This window comes from Felis catus, chromosome D3 (assembly GCF_018350175.1).
Source record: "Felis catus isolate Fca126 chromosome D3, F.catus_Fca126_mat1.0, whole genome shotgun sequence".
NCBI lineage: Eukaryota > Metazoa > Chordata > Mammalia > Carnivora > Felidae > Felis > Felis catus.
In genome coordinates this window covers 7,366,512-7,387,928 of record NC_058379.1, presented here as the reverse complement: position 1 = coordinate 7,387,928, position 21,417 = coordinate 7,366,512, and the positions used below count along the sequence as shown (strand labels likewise).

At 47.3% G+C, this 21,417-nt stretch overlaps 2 protein-coding genes across 4 annotated transcripts; one reads left to right on the top strand and one right to left on the bottom strand.

The window, feature by feature from the left end:
• Window positions 1-40: 40 nt before the first annotated feature.
• B3GNT4 (UDP-GlcNAc:betaGal beta-1,3-N-acetylglucosaminyltransferase 4) lies at window positions 41-4,913 on the top strand. 3 transcript variants are annotated; one of them, XM_045041096.1, is made up of 3 exons: window positions 41-166; window positions 3,283-4,321; window positions 4,698-4,913. In XM_045041096.1, the coding sequence occupies exons 2-3, from the start codon at window positions 3,291-3,293 to the stop codon at window positions 4,783-4,785; spliced, it is 1,119 nt and encodes a 372-aa protein (XP_044897031.1). In that variant the 5' UTR covers window positions 41-166; window positions 3,283-3,290; the 3' UTR covers window positions 4,786-4,913. The 3 variants fall into 3 exon arrangements, with proteins under 3 accessions (XP_044897031.1, XP_044897032.1, XP_044897030.1); XM_045041095.1 differs by lacking the exon at window positions 41-166 and adding an exon at window positions 940-1,128; XM_045041097.1 differs by having other exon boundaries at window positions 42-166; window positions 3,283-4,913.
• DIABLO (diablo IAP-binding mitochondrial protein) lies at window positions 4,729-20,763 on the bottom strand. Its single transcript, XM_003994629.6, has 6 exons — window positions 20,606-20,763; window positions 19,638-19,764; window positions 15,550-15,681; window positions 14,688-14,798; window positions 14,419-14,515; window positions 4,729-5,498 (listed from the first exon to the last, which is right to left on the bottom strand). Exons 1-6 carry the CDS (start codon window positions 20,653-20,655, stop codon window positions 5,302-5,304), a joined length of 714 nt encoding a protein of 237 aa, XP_003994678.2. The 5' UTR covers window positions 20,656-20,763; the 3' UTR covers window positions 4,729-5,301.
• Between the last annotated feature and the right edge of the window lie 654 nt (window positions 20,764-21,417).

Below are 21,417 nucleotides of genomic sequence, written 5' to 3'. Positions count from 1 at the left end.
GGGGGCGGGGCCCCGCGGCGGCCCCGAAGCCCCGCCTCTCCCGCTGCCCAAGCGGGCCCCGCCCACCGGCCGAGCGGAGCGGAGCGGGAGGTGCGAGGCGAGAGCTCGCGTCCGCGCTCGGCAGCTCGAGCTCCACGCCCGTGCCCGGCCCGGCGTCCCGGCTCAGGTAGGTCCGCGGGGGGCGGGTTGTGCGGGACCGGGGGCGCCTCAGGGCTGCCCGTGCCTCTGCACCCCGGCGCGTCCGCGAGGACGCCGGGTCTGGCGGCGGGGTCGTCTCCGCTGTGGACCGTCGGGGCCAGGCGGCCTCCTGCTGCCCCGGAGCCCCTCGGCTGCTGTTGGCCCGCCGGGGCTCGGACGGCCGGAACCGGGCGCTGTGGAGCGGGCCAGCCTCCGCGGGCAGCGCCGTCGCGGGTCCTCAGGCCCGGGAGGGGCGTCCGCCGCGGGCCCCCCCCGCTCCTTGCTCTGGCGACCCCGCCGGCCGACGGCCCCCACAACAGCGCGTTAGAGACCGCGGCGTGGAAAGAATGAACTGGTCGCTGGCGCTTTCCCTCGTCGTAGCGTGTTGGGTCGCCGAGCCCCAAGGACCCCAGGCGGCTGTCACCCCAGAAACAACTGCAGACCCTTAGGACTCAGCACGACACTTGCGGGGGTGGGGGTTGTGCCCTCGCTGAAGCCCACGCCGGGTTAAGAACCAGGCTCTTGGGGGCTCTCAGTTTGGAAGGAGACCTACATTCGCAGGTACTGAATCAGGATTCACAGTAGCGTGTAGGGTGGGGAGCCGAGGAGTGGCCCGAGAGGGGGACCGTGCTCCGGGCCACGGGCGGGAGTTGCCCGTGGGCCGGCGTGCGGGGGAGCCCGGGTGTGTGCGCGCGCAGTGGGAGCGCTGTGGGCCGAGGCGAGCGGGGCCGCGGCGCACCGGCCTCCGGAACCAAACCGCTGGCCCTGCGCCCTGAGTTCTCAGCCGACGGGGCCGGCGCGTCCCCGGGCTCATCGCCCACACCTGAGAGTCATTTTCCCCGCCTGAAAGCCGCGTAGCTCACCTGGCGGTGCACCAGTTTCCTTGCCGGTTTCCTGTCTCCTTACAAAACCCATCATCTAAGCCGCAGCAGGAGGAATCTTTCACACGAGGTAAATTCTGTCACCACCTCTGCTAAATCTTCCAGTGGATCTCTACCGAGCATAACAATAAACCCAAGCTTCCCCCCTTGCCTCACGATGGCCCTTTTATGTATGCCTTCCCGTGCTCTGGCTTCACCTTCTTCCACTTTGCTCCTTGCTTTTAATACTCCAGCCACAGGACACTCCCGTCCTCAGAGAAGTCTCACTGCTCCTACTCCCGGAGCTCGGTTTAACTCTGCCTGGCACACTCTCCCACCAGATCTCTGTGCTTCGCTGCATTCAGTTCTTGTTCAGATGTCCTTTGTCTTGGTGCCTGGGGGGCTCGGTCTGTTAAGCGCCTGACTTTTGGTTTCAGTTCGGGTCCTGATCCCACCCTGGTGAGATCTAGCCGGGAGTCAGGTCGTGTCTGTGTTGGCAGCGGGGAGCCTGCTTGAGAGTCTCTCTCCCCCTTTCCGCCCCTCCCCCATCCGCCTGTGTGCATGCGCTCTCTCAAAATAAGTACCCTTGAAGTCAAACGTCCTTTATCAAGGAGAGCTTTCTCAGCTACTGCAGTTTGAAATCTTCCCCAGTCACTGTGTTCCGTTACGCTGGTTTAATTTCTTCTCGGCACCGTCTCAAGTTGGTATTGGTTTTGGTTTTTGGTCTGTCTCTTCTCTGTGGCCCTGCCTGTCTTGCCGGCCTCTGCATCCCTAGCGGCTAGAAGAGATGCGTTTGTGGCAGCCGCGGCGGCAGGACGACGGGGATGAGGCCAATGCCGGCAGACTGGATAGAGGTGTAGGCCTGTAGGACCAGGATTGCGTGGCAGTGGAAGTGAGGATGAGGGGCCCCAGGCCTGGCTGTGCTACTCTTGACTTGATCTTGGTCAGGTTACTCTGCTAGTTCCCGTTTCTGGGCCTTCTCTTTGGATGGCTGGGATACTCGCTGGGAGAAGAGCAGAGCTTAAAGGGATGGGAGAGGGGCCCCGCGGGGGAGGCAGAGCTCCAGCTCTCCTTTCATGCTCTGCTGTGCAAGTGGTTTTTCCTTAAAACCCCATTTTAAGTAACTCCCCCCAAAAACCTGGGGGAAAGAAGAAACTTCCAAGAAACTGGGGAAAGAAGCTTCAGACAGACCCGAAGGGTGTATTCTGGGGTCCCTGTGGCTCCCTTTCTCTGGAGGAACAAAGGCCCTGGGGCAGCACCTCGGAGGTCATCTCTGCGACATCCTGCACAGGGCCTGCCGCCAGCAGATCACAGTGCACACTATTTCAGGGGAAATGGTTTGACTTTAGATTCAAGGGCCCTAAATGCTTAGAATGTATTTCACTGGAAACTAAACTAGCTCCGTGCCATTTTTATAAGATACTTGAGTTTCCTGGGACATGATGAAAGTGCTCATGGTTTCTCAGTTTTTTAAATTTTATTATTTTTTTAAGTAATCTTGACACCTAACTCGGGGCTCAAACTCGAGTCGCATGCTGTGGGGTGTCTGGGCGGATCAGTCGGTTGAGTGTCTGACTTCGGCCAGGTTATGATCTCGTGGTCCGTAGGTTCGAGCCCCGCATAGGACTCTGTGCTGACCGCTCAGAGCCTGGAGCTGCTTGGGATTCTGTTTCCCTCTCTCTCTGCCCCTCCCCCACTCATGCTCTGTCTGTCTCAAAAAAAATGAATAAACGTTAAAAAAAAAAAAATGTCGCACGCTCTTCGGACTCAGCCCAGCCAGCCAGGCCACCCCATGGTGCCTCAGTTTTAAGGTGGCTGCAAGTCGGGGGCGCCCGGGTGGCTCAGTGGGCTCAGCGTCCAGCTCCTGATTTCGGCTCAGGTCATGATCCCAGGGTGGAGCCCCGTGTCGGGCTCTGAGCTGAGCATGATGTCTGCTTAAGATTCTCTCTCCCTCTGCCCCTCCCCTGCTCTGTCTTGCTCTAAAAAAAAAAAAAAAAAAAAAAAAAAAAAAAAAAAAAAAAAGACAAGTCCTTTTGGGAAAAAGTTGACCCGAGAGCCCTCTGATGACAGCAGAAGGAAAAGGCTGGCACAGCAGGTGTGCCTACCTGTCCCCTGGGAGAGGGACTCTGGAAGGAGGCACAGGACACACCGAGAAGAGCTAATGGAAGGGAGGCCGGCAGGGACTCGGCTGCTGGGTGGCCGGCCGGGGACGTGGCCGGCGGCTCACACGGCTCTCTCTTTGCAGGACCTGCCATGTTTCGCAGGCTGGGTTGGCTGGTCCTGTACAGCCTGGCTGTGCTGCTGCTCAGCTGCCTGCTCTTCCTGAAGAAGGAGGCCAAGCCAGTGGGGGGCCCCACGGCCCGCCAGCCCTTCTGGGCTCCCCCGGGGCCCCGCCGCAGCCAGTGTCTCCCCAACCGCACAGTGGCTAACGTCTCCCTGTCTCTGCCCAGCCGCCACCGCCTCTTCTTGACCTATCGCCACTGCCGCAACTTTTCCGTCTTGCTGGAGCCTTCCGGCTGCTCGGATGACACCTTTCTGCTCCTGGCCATCAAGTCGCAGCCCGGCCACGTGGAGCGGCGAGCGGCGATCCGCAGCACGTGGGGCCGGGTGGGGGGCTGGGCGAGGGGTCGACAGCTGAAACTGGTGTTCCTCCTGGGGGTGGCGGGGCCTGCGCCCCCAGCCCAGCTGCTGGCCTACGAGAGCCGGGAGTTCGACGACATCCTGCAGTGGGACTTTGCCGAGGACTTCTTCAACCTGACGCTCAAGGAGCTGCACCTGCAGCGCTGGGTGGCAGTTGCCTGCCCCCAGGCCCACTTCATGCTAAAGGGAGATGATGACGTTTTTGTCCACGTCCCCAATGTGCTGGAGTTCCTGGAGGGCCGGGACCCAGCCCGGGACCTCCTGGTGGGAGATGTTATCCGCCAGGCCCTGCCCAACAGGAACACCAAGGTCAAATATTTCATCCCCCCCTCCATGTACAGGGCCCGCCACTACCCACCCTACGCTGGGGGTGGGGGCTACGTCATGTCCCGAGCCACGGTGCGGCGCCTCCAAGCAGCCGTGGAGGAGGCTGAACTCTTCCCCATCGACGACGTCTTCGTGGGCATGTGCTTGAGGAAGCTGGGGGTGGGTCCCGTGCACCACGCTGGCTTCAAGACATTTGGAATACGGCGACCCCTGGACCCCCTAGACCCCTGCCTGTACAGGGGGCTCCTGCTCGTGCACCGCCTCAGCCCCCTGGAGATGTGGACCATGTGGGCGCTGGTGACGGATGAGGGGCTCAGGTGTGCAGCAGCCCCTTTGCCCCAACTCTGAGGGGTGGGTTGAGTGAGTGGACCCAGTGTTGATTTTCCTATCATGATGACACGTGAGAACCTTGAATCTTGACCTGAGGGTCTATGGGAAATGCTGACTTCATTTCTTCATTTTTGTAACCCCCACCCAGACCTTGAGAACTGATTAAAAACACTGACCCCTGGCTAACCTGTACCAGCATGTGTTGAATGGGAGCAAAGTTCGGCATAGCAGAGGCTGGGTGGGGGTGCGGTGGTTCCCGGACCCCCTAGGGGCTCTGCCAGGCTAGGAGGCAAAGGAGGCTGCACAGGGCCCCAGAATACAGACATTTTTTGAAGTGCAAAAAACAAAACTATTCTCCTTCAGATACAATAGAGGAAGAAGGAAACAAGAGGCGTGTGTTGGAATATGTCCTGTTGAGCACCAGGTAAACACTCTGCATTCAGTTCCTTAAGAAAAATGGACTTTTGGCTGCTGGGCCTCAGGTGTCCTTGCAGGCAGAGGGGCCAGATCACAGAAAGGATTAGAAACACTTAAAAAAAAAAAAATCTTAACAGGCTCCCCATTCCCCCCAAAAACTCCCATCCCTATGGAGGGAGCAAAGACTAAATCAGATTTGAAAATGCGAATACGACTGCAAACAGGTTAAACTGCTACTGAACTTGTGGGCAGGACGGAAGAAGGACCCTCTCTCTGGCCAGGCTGCTGAGATGCTCTGGGTGGGAGGTAAAAAGATTGGTGGGTGGAAAGTTGGGGGGAGGGGGGGGTCAAATGTTAAACAGGGCGCGCAGTGCCTCAGGGCTAAGAACCAGGTCCGTGGGGAAATGGGTCAGGCACTCACAGCTATGGCCTCTGGCCCGATGGGCCAGGGCAGGACCTGCTGACTCCTCTCTGTGCGGAGAAAGCCAAGCGGATCGTGGCCCCGGGGCGGAGCCGGCAGACTCGGACGAAGGCTGGGCAGCTCAGGTGCTCAATCCTCCCGCAGGTAGGCTTCCTGCTCCGGTTCCGCCCTCTCGTCCCCTTCCTCCTGAGTTTTCTGACGGAGTTCCTCTGTCTGTGCTTCTGCCAACTTGGTTTCTGCTTTCTGGGAAAGCTGGCGCACCTCCTGCACCTGGGACTTCACCAGCTGAATGTGATTCCTGGCAGTTATAGAGGCCTGATCCGCTCCTGCCAAGAGATGGCACGGTTAGGCTGAATGGCGGAAGGGTAGAAGGCACGGTGGCAAAAAGGAAAGCCTGGGGCTCCCTATCGTCTGAGCCCCTCTTGGAGACGCGCCCTGCCCTCCCTCTCTGCACCACAGAGAACTGTCTCCACGTTCAGGTCTGCATATTTCTCCAGCTATCCGCTCTCGTTATTAATAATTACTAAATGTTGATTCCCACAACCATCTCTACAGCTACACAGCTCTTAGTATAGACATCTTATGAATTTACACAAGTAATACATTTCTTTTTGACAAATTAATAGCTCATTAAATTGTCAAAGATCTCTTTAGTCAGCCTACCTAATCTTCAGAGATAACCTCTGCTAGAAGTTTAATGAGCATCTTTCTCATCTTTTGTACATATGGGATGCATAGAGAAATATTTTGCTACTTTATATAATGGCACAAAAGGTATTTATTGAACATATTTTGCAATTTTGCTTTTTCTTTAAACATGTTTTCAGGCTCTATCATTCTGTTTACCTGCTACTAGTATATTTCATCATACAGATATGCACACTTATCAATTCATCTATAGATGATCTGGGTGGTTCTTTTCTACCCTACTGTATTAATAAGAACCTTCAGCACAATGTTAAAAGTTAGTGGAGAATAGCAAGCATCTTATTTTGACCTTGATGGGAATGCCTCTCATAGTTCATTAAGTAGGAGTACTTAACCTTGATTATCATGTTAATAAAACTGTATTCATAACTGTACTGGGATTGAAATCATAAATGGGCATTACATTTTACTGAAGGCTTTTGTGGCCTATATTGATATTACACCGCTGGCTTTTCTCCTTTAATCTGTAGATAATCTCAAGTAGTAAATTATATTGATAGTTTTTTTTTTCCAGTGTTGAAGTATTTTGTATTTTGCAGTAAATGGCTATATCTTACTTTTATGTATATTCTTAAGTGATACTGACCATAATTCTTTTTTTTGTTTCGGTACTGGCCTAGTGCAGTTTGGGATCAGGCCTAGGCCAGCTTTATACAACCGTTGGGAGGCTTGCTATCATTTTCTGTGTACTGATATACTTTCTGTAACGTAGGATATGTTCCTGAAAGATTTGATAAAGCTATCCCACAAAACAGCTGGGTTTAGTGTCCACTTTTGGGACACAGAGTCTTTGAATACTGTTTCAACCTTTACGGTTATTGGCTCTATTTTGATTCTTTACTTCTTTGGCCAATGTGGGGTTTCCATAAAGACTATAATATTGATATAATTAAAAACCCTCTGTATCTGTAACAGCCCTTTCTAATGTTACTTTTGCCTTCTAAAAAGTCCTACTTTTTAGAAGTAAAATTTTTTTTTTTTTTTTAGAAAAATTTTTTTTTCTTTTTAAGAACCAGATTTTGCCCTTTTTCTTTTTCTTTTGAAAGCAAGAGCACATGAGCGGGGGAAGGCAGAAAGAGAGGGAGAGAGACAGACAGAAATCCCAAGCAAGTTCCTGACACTGTCTGCCAGGAGTCTGAGGGGCTTGAACCCATAAATGGTGAGATCATGACCTGAGTTGAGTTGGATGCTTAACCAGCTGAGCCACCTAGGCACCCTGATTTTGCCTTCCTGATTATTTTTATCTTCTTACACCTTTTATTTCATTTGTTCTACACTAGGTATACAGTCCCCTATTTCTAAATGGGTTACAAGTTTAGTTTCTTCATTTTCAGTACTCGGTACACTGAATATTCCCTGTCATTCATGGCTGTTCTTTGAATTTATGACATACCTCTTTAAAGGTGCCCCAGGTCTCTTTAGCAGCTACTTTATCTGCAACTCTCTATGTCTGCTGCAAACTGCACTTGTCATCACCGTTTCAAATATTTTTCCATTTCTATTTTGATTTTTGGTCAGAGAAGGGGGTAAGAGGGAATTTGCTGAGGCTTTGTCACCTGGCATAAAATCAGTTTTTGTATGTGCTCTATTTGTGTTTGAGAAGAATGTATTTGGAAGGGGGGCAAAGTTTTATATTTACTATGTATACTTGATGAAGCTTTTAAAAATCATTGTTCCAACCCTTCACAGCTTTACTTTTTTTAATCTTGATCTGTGAGTCTCTGAGATGTGTATAAAACGTAACTTTTCCTTGTAAATCTCAATTTTGCTTATTACATTTTCATGATATATTTTTGTTAGTGTTGAATATTTACTGATTATAAAATAATTTAAAAATCACCCATTATTCCAACATCCAAACTATATTAGCATTTTGGTTCATTTCCTTCCAATATTTGTGTCTTCAGTTTGTTCCATCAATGCCTTATAGTTTTCAGAATATGCATCTTTTGCCTCCTTGGATGAATTTATTCCTAGGTATTTTATTCTTTTGGGTGCAATTGTAAATTTTCTTAAATCTTTTTTTTAAGCAACTGAGGATGAAGTTAGCTGTGAACTTTTCAGGTATGGCCTTTAATGTATTTGGGGATACTCCCTCCCACCAAGCCCACTTTGCTGAGAGTTTTTATCATCAATGGATGTCATATTTTGTCAAATGCTTTTCTTTGCATCTATTGAGTTGATCATATGGTTTTTATCCTTCTTCTTGTTAATGTGAAGTATCACACCGATTTGCAAATATCAAACAACCCTCTCGTCCCTGGAATAAAGCTCACTGACCTTGATGAATGATTTTTGTAATGTTGTTATTGAGGATTTTTGCATCTATGTTCCTCAGAAGTACTGCTGGCTTCTGGTTTTCTTTTTGCAGAGTCTTTCGTTTTGGTATCACGAGGGCTGAATTTGGAAATTTTCGTCTATTTTTTGGAATAGTTTGAGAAGAACAGGTATTCTCTCTTAAAAGTTTAGTATGATTCAATTTGGTGAGGCCATCTGGCCCTTGACTTTTGTTGGGAGTTTTTTTTGTTTTGTTTTGTTTTTAATATTAATTTTGAGGGAGAGGGAGAATCCCAAGCAGGCTCTCCACTATTGTGGGGCTCAATCTCATGAACTGCGGGATCATGCCCTGAGTCGAAATCCAGAGTCCGACGCTTAACCCACTGAGCCACCCTGGTGCCCCAGGAGTTTTTATTACTGATTCCATTTCATTACTAGTAATTGTTCTGTTCAAATTTTCTATCTTTTATTGGTTCACTTTTGGAAGATGTAGGTTTCTAGGAATTTATTATTCTAGATTGTCCAATTTGTTGGTATATGATTTTTCATAATCTTTTATAATCCTTTGTATTTCTGTGGTATCGGTATGTGGTATTTCTGTGGTATTCTCCATTTCTGATTTTTTTAATGTTTATTTTTGAGAAAGGGAGACAGAGCATGAGCAGGGGGAGGGGCAGAGAGAGGGAGACACAGAATTTGAAGCAGGTTCCAGGCTCTGAGTTGTCAGCACAGGGCCTGGCACAGGGCTCAAACCCATACACTGTGAGATCTCAAACCCATAAACCCATGACCTGAGCCACCCAGGTGCCCGAGTCCTTTTTTCTTTTTTTTTTTTTTTAGGAGCCTAAGGTTTATCAATTTTGTCTGTCTTTTGAAAGAACCAGCTCTTGGGTTTATTTATCTTTCCTTTTTTTTAAATTTCCTATTTCTGCTCCAATCTTTATTATTTTGTTCCCTTCTACTAGGCTTTAAGTTTTATTTGTTCTTCTTTTTCTAGCTCCTTTAGGTGTAAGGTTAGGTTTTTTTGAGTTTTTGAGTTTTTTTTTTTCTTAAGTGAGGCCTATATTACTGTAAACTTAGAACTGCTTTGGCTGAGTCCCAAAGATTTTGGACCAGTGTGTTTTCTTTTCTCTCCATGTATTTTATTTCCTCTATGATTTCTTGGTTGACCCACTTGTTCAGTAGCATGTTGTTTAGCCTCCATGTGTTTGTGTATTTTTCCAGATTTTCTTCTTGAAATTGATTTCTAGTCTCAATTCATTGGGGTCAGAAAAGGTATTTGATAAGATCTCAATCTTCTTAAACTTACTGAGACTAGTTTTGTGGCCTAACATGTGATCTGTCCTGGAGAATGTTCCATGTGCACTTGAAAAGACTGTATACTCTGTTTTGTGATGGAATGTTTTGTGTGTTTAGCTGTTAGGTCCGTGTGGTCTAATGTGTCGTTCAAAGCCACTGTTTTCTGTCTGGATCATCTATCCTTTTTTTTTTTTTTTTTAATATTTATTTGGGGGTGGGGGGGGAGGAGAGCGAGAATCTCAAGGAGGCCCCGTGCTGTCAGCATAGGGCTGGACATGGGGCTCAGTCTCATCAACTGTGAGATCATGATCTGAGCCAAAATCAAGAGATGCTTAACTGAGTCACCTAGGCGCCCCTGAATCATCTATCCTCTGATGTAAGTGGGGTGTTAAAATCCCTTACCATTATTATATTACTGTCAATTTCTCCCTTTTCTGTCTGTTAATATTTGATGTATATATTTAGGTGCTATGTTGCGTGCATATTCGTTAACTGTTATGTCTTGTTGGATTGATTCCTTTATGTAATATCCTTCTTCGTCTCTTGCTACAGGCTTTGTTTTAAAGTCTATTTGTCTGGGGGCGCCTGGCTGGCTTGGTCAGTTAAGTGTCTGACTTCAGCTCAGGTCATGAGTTTGACCCCCACATCAGGTTCTGCGCTGACCATGTGGAGTTTGCTTGGGATTCTCTCTGCCTCTCCCCAACTCATGCTTTCTCTCTCAAAAATAAACACACTTAAAAAAAATTAACAAGGTCGATTTCTGATAGAAGTATTGCTACCCTGGCTTCCCCCCCACCCCCCCACTTCATTTGCATGGCATATGTTTTTCCATCCCTTCACTTTCAGTCTGTACGTGTGTTTAGGTCAGAAGCGAATCTCTCATAGGCAGCATAAGTGGGTCTTCTGTGTCTTTTGGAGCACTTAGTCCCCTTACATTTAAAGTAATTATTGATAGGTGTGTACTTACTGCCATCTTGTTAATTGTTTTCTGGTTGTTTTTATAGTTCTTCTCTTGCTCTTTTCCCTTGTGAATTTGATGGCTTTTTTAAAATTTTTATTTTTGAGAGAGAGTGGAAGAGGCTGAGGGGCAGAAAGAAGTGGAGAACAGAGGATCCAAAGCGGGCTCAGCGCTGACAGCAATGAGCCTGAGGTGAGCCTTGAACCCACGAACTGCAAGATCATCACCTGAGCTGAAGTTGGACGCTCAACTGAGCCACCCAGGTGCCCCTGATGGCTTTCTTTAGTGGTTGTTTTTGTGTGTATCTATTATAGGTTTTTGATTTGTGGTCACCATTTGGCTCATATATAACATATGCATCAGAGTCTATATTAAGTTGGTTCCTTAAGTTTGTAAGCACTAAATTTTTACTCTCTCCACATTTTATGTATATGATGTCATTTCACATCTTTTTGTGTATCCCTTGACTCATTTTTGTATCAATTTTTACTACTTATGTGGTTTAACCTCTATACTGGCTTTGTAAGTGAATAATCTAATATTTTTACTATATATTGGCTTTTACGTGTGACATTTTTTCCTTTCATAATTTTCTTCTAGTTATGGCCTCCCCCCCACCCCCATTTAAAGAATTTCCTTTAACATTTCCCATAGGCTGGTTGAGTGGTGATGAACTCCTTTAACTCTTGTTTGGGAAATTCTCTCCTTATATTTTGAATGATAACCTTGCTGGGTATTCTTGGTCATAGATTTTCTCCTTTTAGCACTTTCAACACATGCCACTTCCTTCTGGCCTGCAAAGTTTGTGCTGAAAAAATCAACTAGTAGCCTTATGGGGTATCTCTTGCATGTAAATATTTTGCTGATTTATTATTTTTTTGATGTTTGTTTATTTTTGAGAGTGAGCAAGCAAGCACGGGGGAGGAGCAGAGAGAGGAAGACACAGAATCTGAAGCAGGCTCCAGGCTCTGAGCTGTCAGCACAGAGCCCTCCACGGGGCTTGAAATCATGAACCGCAAGATCATGACCTGAGCCAAAGTCAGATACACTTAAGTGACTGAGCCACCCAGGCTCCCCGTACTTTCTGCCATTTTAATCGTATATCTTGGTGTGGCTCTCTTTTGGTTCATCTTGTTAGGGGCTATTTATGCTTCCTGGACCTGAATGTCTGTTTCCTTTTCCAGATTAGGAAGGTTTTCTGCTGTCTTCTCTCTGCTCCTTCTAGGATCCCTATCATGTGGATGTCATTATGCTTGATAAAGTCACCGAGTACCCTTAACCTATTTTTACGTTTTGCTGTTCAGCTTGTTTTCCATCACCCTGTCCTCCAGATCATTGATCTATTCCTCTCCCTCCTCTCATCTTCTGTTGATTCCCTCTAGCGTATTTTTTATTTCCATTGCTGAATTCTTTATCTCTGGTTCTTTTTAGACTTTCTCTTTGTTGAAATTCTGAGTTCATCCCCTTTTTCTCAAGTCCAGTGAGTACGTTTATGACAATCACTTTGAATTCCTTATCAGGCAATTGCTTAATGACTGATATCTTCTGGATTGTTTTAATGCCTTTAGTCTTGAATCCTTTTTCGGATTCTGTCATCGCTCTACTAGAGCTTTTTGGGATAGCTTTCTTTTTCTTAATAATGGCTCAGTTTAGCTTTTTATAACTTTCAAACTTCCTATACATTTTGTTTTAGGTATCTCTGTAAATCGTTTTTGCTGTGATTATTTTTTTGAACATATTCTTAGCTATTGCAATTATTGATGTTGGTACTTGTTCCTTTATTTACTTCGCATTTTCTTTCTTTTAAATCTTTATCAAGTTTTCATTTGTTTAACAAGGTCTAATGTTAAGCCAATGTCTATCTCTTCTTAGCGTGCTTTCACTTCTTCCCTGAACTGATTTAAAAATTTAACACTCAGGGGGCACCTGCGTGGCTCAGTTGGTTAAGCGTCCAACTTCAGCTCAGGTTACGTTCTCACAGTTCATAAGTTCAACCCTGTGTCAGGCTCTGCACTGACAGCTCAGAGCCTGGAGCCTGCTTTGGATTTAGTGTCTCCCTCTCTCTTTGCCCCTCCTCTGCTTGTGTTCTCTCACTCTCAAACATTAAAAAAAAAAAAAACCTCAAATTTTGACAAGTTTTATTAAATTTTTTTCACTATTTTTATCTCAGTTGCTTTTTAAACTAATTTCTTCATTCACAAAGCAGTTTTTCCAGAAAGCATATGTGGTTGGTAAACTTTTGAGTCTTTTTATATCTGAAATAATATTTGGCTGGATATAAAATTCTAGGTTATTGATTTGTCACCTTGCATCCAGGATTGCTGATAAGACTGATTCTTATAGTTTTTTTTTTAGGATTCTTTGTATATTTCATATTGAGCTTTTTGCCATGATTTTAAATTGTGAGCCTTTTTAATCAGTTTTACGAAAAGGTCTTTTTCCAGATAATGCTTACACTTTTCCTTTTCTCCAGCTCAATCTAAGCCTGCCTGGATGATGAAGGTCGCCTGGGAATGTTCGTGCTGTAACACCTCAGCAAATCTCCCTGTTCACTGCACATCTCCCACCTCTGCTGTGGCACTGCTATGGTGCTACTTTCATATATTTGCTGTTTCACTCTTCATTCCAATTCTGCTTTTAGTTCACTAACAATTCTTTTTTGTTTTACTTTAAAAAATACATACATATGTTGTGGGGCACCTGGGTGGTTCAGTCAGTTAAGCAGGTGACTCTTGATTTCGGCGCAGGTCTTGATCTCATGATTGAGCCCTGCATCGGGCTCTGTGCTGACAGTGAGGGGCCTGCTTGGGATTCTCTCTTTCTGCCGTTCCTCTGCTCATGCACTCTCTCAAATCAACATTAAAAAAAAACCAAATACATATTATATGCTTTTTCTTAAGATATGGCACCAGAGCCCCTAGTCTGTTATCCCAAAGTCAGAAAACAAAAGAGCTGACCCTAGGCTTCTGGTGTGAAACGAATTCAGGTAAGATTAAACTAGTTTTATTTAAAATATTTTAAATTCAAAAACATTCAGCTCAAGCCCACTGGATGGATAGTGAGGTTCAAAAAACATCCTGGTGAATGACTGGGATACAAAAGTGGAGGCATTAGAATTGGGCTGAATCCCAGTCTGGCTGCTTACTTACCATACCACATCATCTCCACGGGTTTCTTAACCCTCTCTCCCCATTTTCTTCATTTGTAAAGTGGGAAAGATCATCCTCAAGTTCCTTAAACTGAAAGTGCCTATAAAATACTTACAACATATACTCAATAAATAGTAGCTATTGTTTGTCTGGGATCCGCCACTGACTAGGATTCCAGGTTTCAGTAAGGTTCACACGGATTGATGATCTCAAGTCTCCTCCAACTGTGTCCCTCTATGACTAGTTATTCATAAATATCGGTGTTACGAAAAGAATAAAACGCTTGGGGTGCCTGGGTGGCTCAGCTGCTTAAGCGTCCAACTCTTGATCTGCACTCAGGTCGTGATCTCGTGGTTTGTGGGATCAAGCCCCACATCTGGTCTGCACAGACAGCATGAAGCCTACTTGGGATTCCCTGCCTCTATCTCTCTCAAACTTAAAAAAAAAACCCACAAAAAACACAAATGCTTAAAAGTCTGGGGTACCTGGGTGGCTCAGTCAGTTAAGCATCCTGACTTTTGGTTTGGGCTCAGGTCATGATCTCAAGGTTTGAGCCACGCATCTGGCTCTGCACTGACAGTGCGGACGGAGCCTGCTTGGGATTCTTCCTCCCTCTGTCCCTCCCCTGTGCTCTCTCTCAAAATAAACATTTTTTAAAAAGCCTAAAAACCATTTGGACACAATCATTTTCTAATGGGCAGCAGTTGCACCATTTTCTAGACACAGACTACCTGGTGATTGGAGATGGAGACATTTTTTCAGTCAGAGCCACAGGCCTTAGACTAATCTAAATCCCTCATTTTACAGCTAGATGAAAACTCAACTGGCACACTGGTAGTGAAAACTGGAACCTACCAGTCTGGTATGCGGCTTCTGCCGCCATCTCTGAAAGACCAAGGGCAGTCATCCAAGTGGTTTCCAACTTCAAGTATTCTTGTTGCTTTGAAGTCATCTGTAAATTAAACACAGCACTTCAGACAACGAGAGGTTCATAAGCACATTAAAATGGACTTAGAGTAGTAGATTCAGAGAACAGTTACTGGTCAGACACCTTAATTTACTAATTTAGATAGCAGAATGAGGTAGGGGCACTAACACAGAAATGTCTAATAACTTTTTCTTACCTCAACTCTGGCTCCTATGATCACCTGCCACACTTCATCTTCCTCCTGTGAATTCATTTTCCCAAGTAAACTTGTATATTGTCGGTACAAAGAAATTAAGGTGTAAACGGCCTACAAATATAGAATAAATAAGCGTGAGTAAAATAGGTGAGACATACTAGGATTAGTGAGAATTACACCTCAAGGAAATAAAGTCCTGTTATAGCCAACCAGCTCTTCAGTCCTTCCACCTCGCTGAAATCGCACTACTGTATGAGGTAAAGGCATTATTCTAGGACACGAGTGTACCCGCTAGTCCACTTTTGTGTTTATAAAAGATTGTTAGCAATTCACACAGAGAATACAATGTAGAAGAAAAGCCCACAAGGCTGAGGGGGAATGCTGCCGAAAAATAAAGGTATAATAAACCTATAAATGATACCTATTAGCTCAGATTAGTGGTTTTGAAACTATTCCCACAGAGAAGCCCCTGGTGCTGCAAGTGTTAGACTGCACCCCTTTACCCCTAACTGAACCCAATCAGCTTTGTTCCCTGGTCTTATACTGCGATGCTGTATTTAAAGACTTTTTTTTTTTTTTTTTTTTTTTTAAAGAGTTCCTGGAAAAAGTCTAAACCCCACTGACTTAGGTCGAAGCCTCAGCCAACTTTTGTAAAGGACCAGAGAGTGAATATTTTAGGCTCTGTGGGCCCTATAGTCTCTGTTGAAACTATTCAATTCACAAAAACAGTCACAGACAACATAAAAACAAACGAGTCTGGCTACGTTTCAGTAGAACTACGAAAACAGGCATCAGGCTAGACTTGGGCTATGAGCAATAATTTGCTAACCCCTGGTTTAGACAATCAAAAGAGGACACTTACCTTAGTATATTCAGTGATTGCTTCAATCAAAGCATACGTGGTCTGAGAGAGAAAGGTGGAGGTGCTATCTGTTACCAAAGACACAGCTCTCCTCATTAATGCATCATTGCTAAGAGAATGAGGCTCCAATTTCTGAAAGACACAAACATTTTCACTCAACTTCTAACCTAAAGCTCCAACCGAGAATTTCATCATAGATAGCCAAGTGAAAAACACTTGTCACCCTGCAGCTGCTGCTTTCTCATTAGGCTCTATTTGGGCTAATAAAGGCAATATACGGAAATAACTCCAGAGTATGCTTTCTGTCCACTTTTATTCTTTATGCTCTGCTCCAAAAAGCCAAGCACTTCTTTACATGAAATAGGTCTAGTAATTATAACCAACAAATTTCAGAAAGTTGTGATTCATTCATGAACACAGTGTTAGATACCTGGGATATGAAGATATATAGGATATAGTCTCTGTCCTCAAAGATTTCAGATGGGGAAGGGGAGGAGCTGGGGCTAACAGAGAACTTGAGAAATTAACACAGTCAAGTACCACGGAGTTGTGGCAGAAGTCCATACAGGCTACAGTGGGGGCACACACATGAAAACAATCTCTTCTATGTTGAATGAAAAGAGCTTAGAAAAGGCTTCACAGAGTTGATGACAATTAAGCAGAGTCTAAGTAAATGGGTGGATGGGGGAGAGCAATTCTGGGCAGAATGAACAGTAGAGTCTTGGGTGGGGTTTGGAGACTCTTCGCTCTGACCTCAGTTATTATTCAAAAAAAGCCAATATAACTTCTCAAGAGTTAAGGTAATGTAGCCACCTTAACTAAATACAGGTCTCCCCTGCTTTCACAAAGTTTGTGTTAAGCCACTTTTAAGAAAGATTTACAGAGGCACCTGGGTGGCTTGGTTGAGCGTCTGACTTCGGCTCAGGTCATGATCTCTCACAGTTTGTGGGTTCGAGCCCCACACTGGACTCACTGCCATCAGCGCAGAACCTACTTTGGATCCTCTGTCCCTCTTTCTCTCTGCCCCTCCCCCGCTTGAGCTCTCTCTCAAAAATAAATAAACGTTAATAAAAAAGAAGAAAAAAAGACCTACATTAGTACCTGATCTCAATAACCAAAATATGTCTGGAGAAGATTTTCAAGTTTACGAAGAAAAAAAAGCTGTTACTGTACTAATGTCTTTCCTGAAAAGCCAAGTGGCATAATGTGAACTTTTGGAAAGATGCTCTTTGTTTTACGCTGAATTACCAAAGGCTTCATAGGAATGCTTTGCTTTCGGGTCATCCTGGACTCTGCCTTTTCCTTCCTCAACAGAGCACTGATCGTATCAGAACAAAGAAACCAATTCCTTCAATCCTATGTTGTCTTGTTTTTGCTATTTAGAGTGTAAGCCCAGAGAACCGCTGCCCATTGAAAGTAGCCGTCAAGAATTATCTCTGACACATGAACAAATCCAGAATTTCATTTACCATATTTATCTTTCATTCCATCAAATAAGTATTCCTTATGTACCTTCCATTCAGGGGCTAGAAAGACTGGGAAGAATATATACTGTTCACTGGAAGCTAACTTTTGTATATTCTAACTGACGTCTTCCCGATTCACTTTACAATGCATTTCATTTGTTCCTTACAACGGTCCACGTATTATCACTTCTTTTTTACAGATGAGGAAATGAAAACTCAGAATAGTTTTATAAGCTTTCCCCAAAAGCCACATATCTAGACTTGAAACCACATCTGCACCCAAGTCTGTACCCTTTCCACTATGCTCTGCTGACTCAGGAGAGTGCCAGATAGATTATCACCAAATATCAAAATGTACAACACAAGGGATGAGGGAGATCACTGTTGGCCAGAAACTCTGAAAGGCTTTAAAGTGAGGTGGTACTTGGGCCTGAGACAGCTAGGATGAGAACTGTCAGGCAGCCCAGGGAAGAAGAGATAATGAGAAAAGAATACATCTGTTGCATGCGGGGATGTTTAGGGATCTAGCCTGGCTACAACAGATGGCACAAGGAAGGGGAGACCAGCGAGGACACTCGCGTGCAGGGGCACACAATGGAGAGCCACTGCAGGTTCTGAAGAACAGAAAAGGAACTACCATTCCTACAGGATAAGGACCAGAGGCTCCTGCCATGTGGCCTGGGACTGAGGTAACTGGGGCTTAAGAAAGGTGTATGAACTGAGAAAGGACAGACCCAAAATATTCTTTTGAAGGAAGGAAGGCTGTCTTAATTATGGCAGAAAAGGGCCAGTGTTCAAGTCAGGGTTTTAGGATTAACAATGCTTCACAAGCAGAGATGAGGTTTGGCGTGAGGAACAAAAAGGTGCGGTCTCAGGAGTAAGCCTCAGAAGATGCTGAAAGGACTTGTGGGAAGTGAAGTCAATCTTCTTCTTGTGATAAACACACACGTCAGTATCAGAAATATTTTGCCAAAATGGGGTTTGCTCTTTCCCCAAAAGCACACAACCAGTGATCGTTTTAATAAGGTGCCACTTTCATATCACCTGTCTGCTTGAGAGCACCTAGATGTCTACCAGACATCTCAGACTGTCACTTCCAAAACTCTCGATTTCATCCTCCCAAAACCCACTCCCCTCCACTCCAATAAATGGCAACTCCATTCTTTCGGTGGCTTAGGCCTTTTCATTTTTTACTGTTTATTTTTGAGAGAGAAAGAGAACGTGAGCACAGGAGGGGTCAGGGGGAGGGCAGACGATCCAAAGACGTCTCTGCACAAACTGCAGAGAGCCCGATGGGGGGCTCGAACTCAGGAACTGTGAGATCATGACCTGAGCAGAAGTCATGCTTAACCGACTGAGCCACCCAGGTGCCCCTGCTTAGGCTTTTTAAAAAACCCTGGCATAGGCTCCACATTCAATCCATCGGCAACTCATGCTGACCGCATCTGGTCCAACTTCTCCCCACCTAAACTGTTGCCAGCCTGCTCCAATCCTGGACTAGAACAACAGTCTCCCATTGGTCTTCCTAGTTCCACACAGCAGCCTTTAAAAACTTACATGAGATCGTAACAGCCTTGTGTTAAAATCCTCTCTGCCTTCCTTTTCGGAATACAATTTAAAGCCTTACAATGCCACAAAGGACAAAAAGCTGAGTTTGATCCTCAGCTAATTTTCTGGCCCCATCTATTATGCTCTCTTTCTCATTCCACTCCAGCCACATTAACCTGTTTGCTGTTCATCAAACATCTCAGACATACACCTGCTTCTACCCCTTTGTACTCAAGAATTCCTGGGGCGCCTGGGTGGCGCAGTCGGTTAAGCGTCCGACTTCAGCCAGGTCGCGATCTCGCGGTCCGTGAGTTCGAGCCCCGCGTCAGGCTCTGGGCTGATGGCTCGGAGCCTGGAGCCTGTTTCCGATTCTGTGTCTCCCTCTCTCTCTGCCCCTCCCCCGTTCATGCTCTGTCTCTCTCTGTCCCAAAAATAAATAAACGTTGAAAAAAAAAAAATTAAAAAAAAAAAAAAAAAAAGAATTCCTTCTGCCTGGCAAACTCTTCTCCAAGACATTACCATGGCTCATTTTCTCATTCTGATCCCTATTTAGACATCACCTTATGAGAATAGCCCTCCTGGGCTACCCTTTCCTACCTAAAAACAACTCCCTCCAAGCACTCCCTGTTCTCTTATTCTATTTGTTTCCCGCACAGCACTGATCACCTGGCATTTATATTTATTTTCTCCCCTTTTCCCTAGAATGTAAATTTTATGAAAGCAGGAACTTTGTTTTGTTCTTACATTTCTAGCAATGGCACATTAAAGCTGCCCAATACATTTTTGTTGAAAGACTACTCTGTTGATAGACTGTAATACCCTTGTCTTATTCCTCTTCCCTCTTTATACAATTTGACATACTGTTCCTACCAAATGGGACCATTAACACGGGAGTATTAATATACTTGTTCAGTTATGAAGAAATAACGCTGGTATGGTAGAAAGTAAACTGTCGCATGGGGGTAGGAGCACTGGGTGAAACTAAGAGCTTGTCTGATGGGTCAGGGCGCCCCACCCCCGAGACTTCAAGAGGGCACAGTACACTAAGAAACAGTGACACTACAGTATTTTTACCTGTGCGATGGGAACTGCACACAGGGTCACACCAAATCCAACTGCCACAGTTTTGTGCCAGGGTCTTATCACTTCTGAGAAGCAGCGCTTCTTAAAGTTAGCCGCGACAGGAACACACCGTCTGTACCTAGAAGTCAAATTTAATAAGGCGTAACTACCAATCTGTAAGTCTCTTCAGTTCGTTTGCAGGGGTTGAAAACTCACACCGGGCCGAGCAGGAGCCTAAATGAGGCGCTGGGTCGGCCCGCCAGATGACAGGGCTCACGAGGAAGCGCGTCGGACTGGACAGCCCAGGTCCCGATCGAAAGGGCAACCGCTACCCAACTCCCGTGAACCGCTGCCGCGCGGGGAGGCGAGCCCGGTGGTTTCGGACTTTAACCGGTAGCGGGTATGGAAGTTTAAAAGGCGGTCTCAAAGCTTTTTAAAAACCTCAGGCCAAAATAAACGCTTCTGCAGGCAGCATTCAGCTCCGGAACTCGGGTTGAGGTTTCCAGGTGTCCCCGAGAGTCCCCGCTAGGCAACACCTGGAGTCCGCAGGTGCCGCGAAGGGCTCCCCGGTGTGCAGAGGACGCCCCCGGCAGTGCCCGCGCGGGGACTGACCAACTCTCCTCCTGCCCTCAGGGAACACCTCCTTGACAATCGGCCCCCCGCCAGGGCCTCTCCCCTTATCTCCCTCCAGTGGTTCCGATGGGCTAACGGGAACTCGCTGGCAGGCCGAGGCACTCCAGGAAGCCAGCCCCAGCTTGTGGGGCTTGGCACTCGGCCAGTGGAATAACGGGAAAGCCGTCAGTGAGAAACAGACCCCGGGCTTGGCCTCCAGCCCGGGACACAGTCAGGAGGTCCTCGGATCTGAGAGGGGCGGGACGCCGGGACCCGCTCTGCCGAGAAGCCAAAAGCGTGCCACCTAGGCGCCCCCTGCGGTGCCTCCCACCCTGCCGCACCGCCCTTGCACCCGACCACAGAAGTACCTGAAGAGGGAGGCTACGCTCCGCGACACCCAGCTCCTCAGGGCCGCCATCCTGCGGCGGCCGAACGCCAGACGCACACGCCGGAAGTGACGCCACTTCGTGAGCGGGGGACGGGGCGCGGCCTCTTCTTGAGTGGGCCTGGCCCCATGACCGCACCCCGGCCCGAGAGAACAGTTGGGATTGGACAGTCTGGAGGGAAGGGGCGGGGCTTAGGGCAACGGCAGTAACGGCCGCGACGAGCGCCCAACCGCCGCAGCTTCCGCGTGGGACTGGGCGGGCCCCGGGCCTGAGGGCGCTGAGCGGGCGGAGCGGAGTCGGCCGTCGCGAGAGGAAGTTGGATGCCTACCCGGGCGAGGCCCTGCCTCGAGAGGCAGCCCTGGCCCGAGCGCGAGGCGCAGAGTTCTTCCGTCGGGGGCTGGAAGGTGTCCGGCAGGAGGCGGAGCAGCGCGCGGTGGCTCCGGCCGCTGGGGGCTGGCACGAGGCGGGCGGGGCGGGGGACGGGGGGCGGGGCTGCGGGCGCTGTCACTTCAGCACCAGGAAGTAGGTGGTCCAGCCGGCCAGCAGCAGCGCTCCGATGAGCACCGTGTAGCTGAGGAGCACGAAGGCCAGCAGCTCCCGCAGCAGCTGCAGCACGTGGATGGTGGACGAGGCCGGCATCGCAGGGAGCGGGAGGCCCGAGGACCTGCGGGGCGGGGGCACTCTGGAGTCCCTGGGCGCGCAAAGAAGACGGTCCCCCCCTCCTCCCCGCAAGCCCACCCTCCAATGGCCACTCCGCAAGCGCTGCTGAGCCAGGCGGTGTTATAGACAATGTG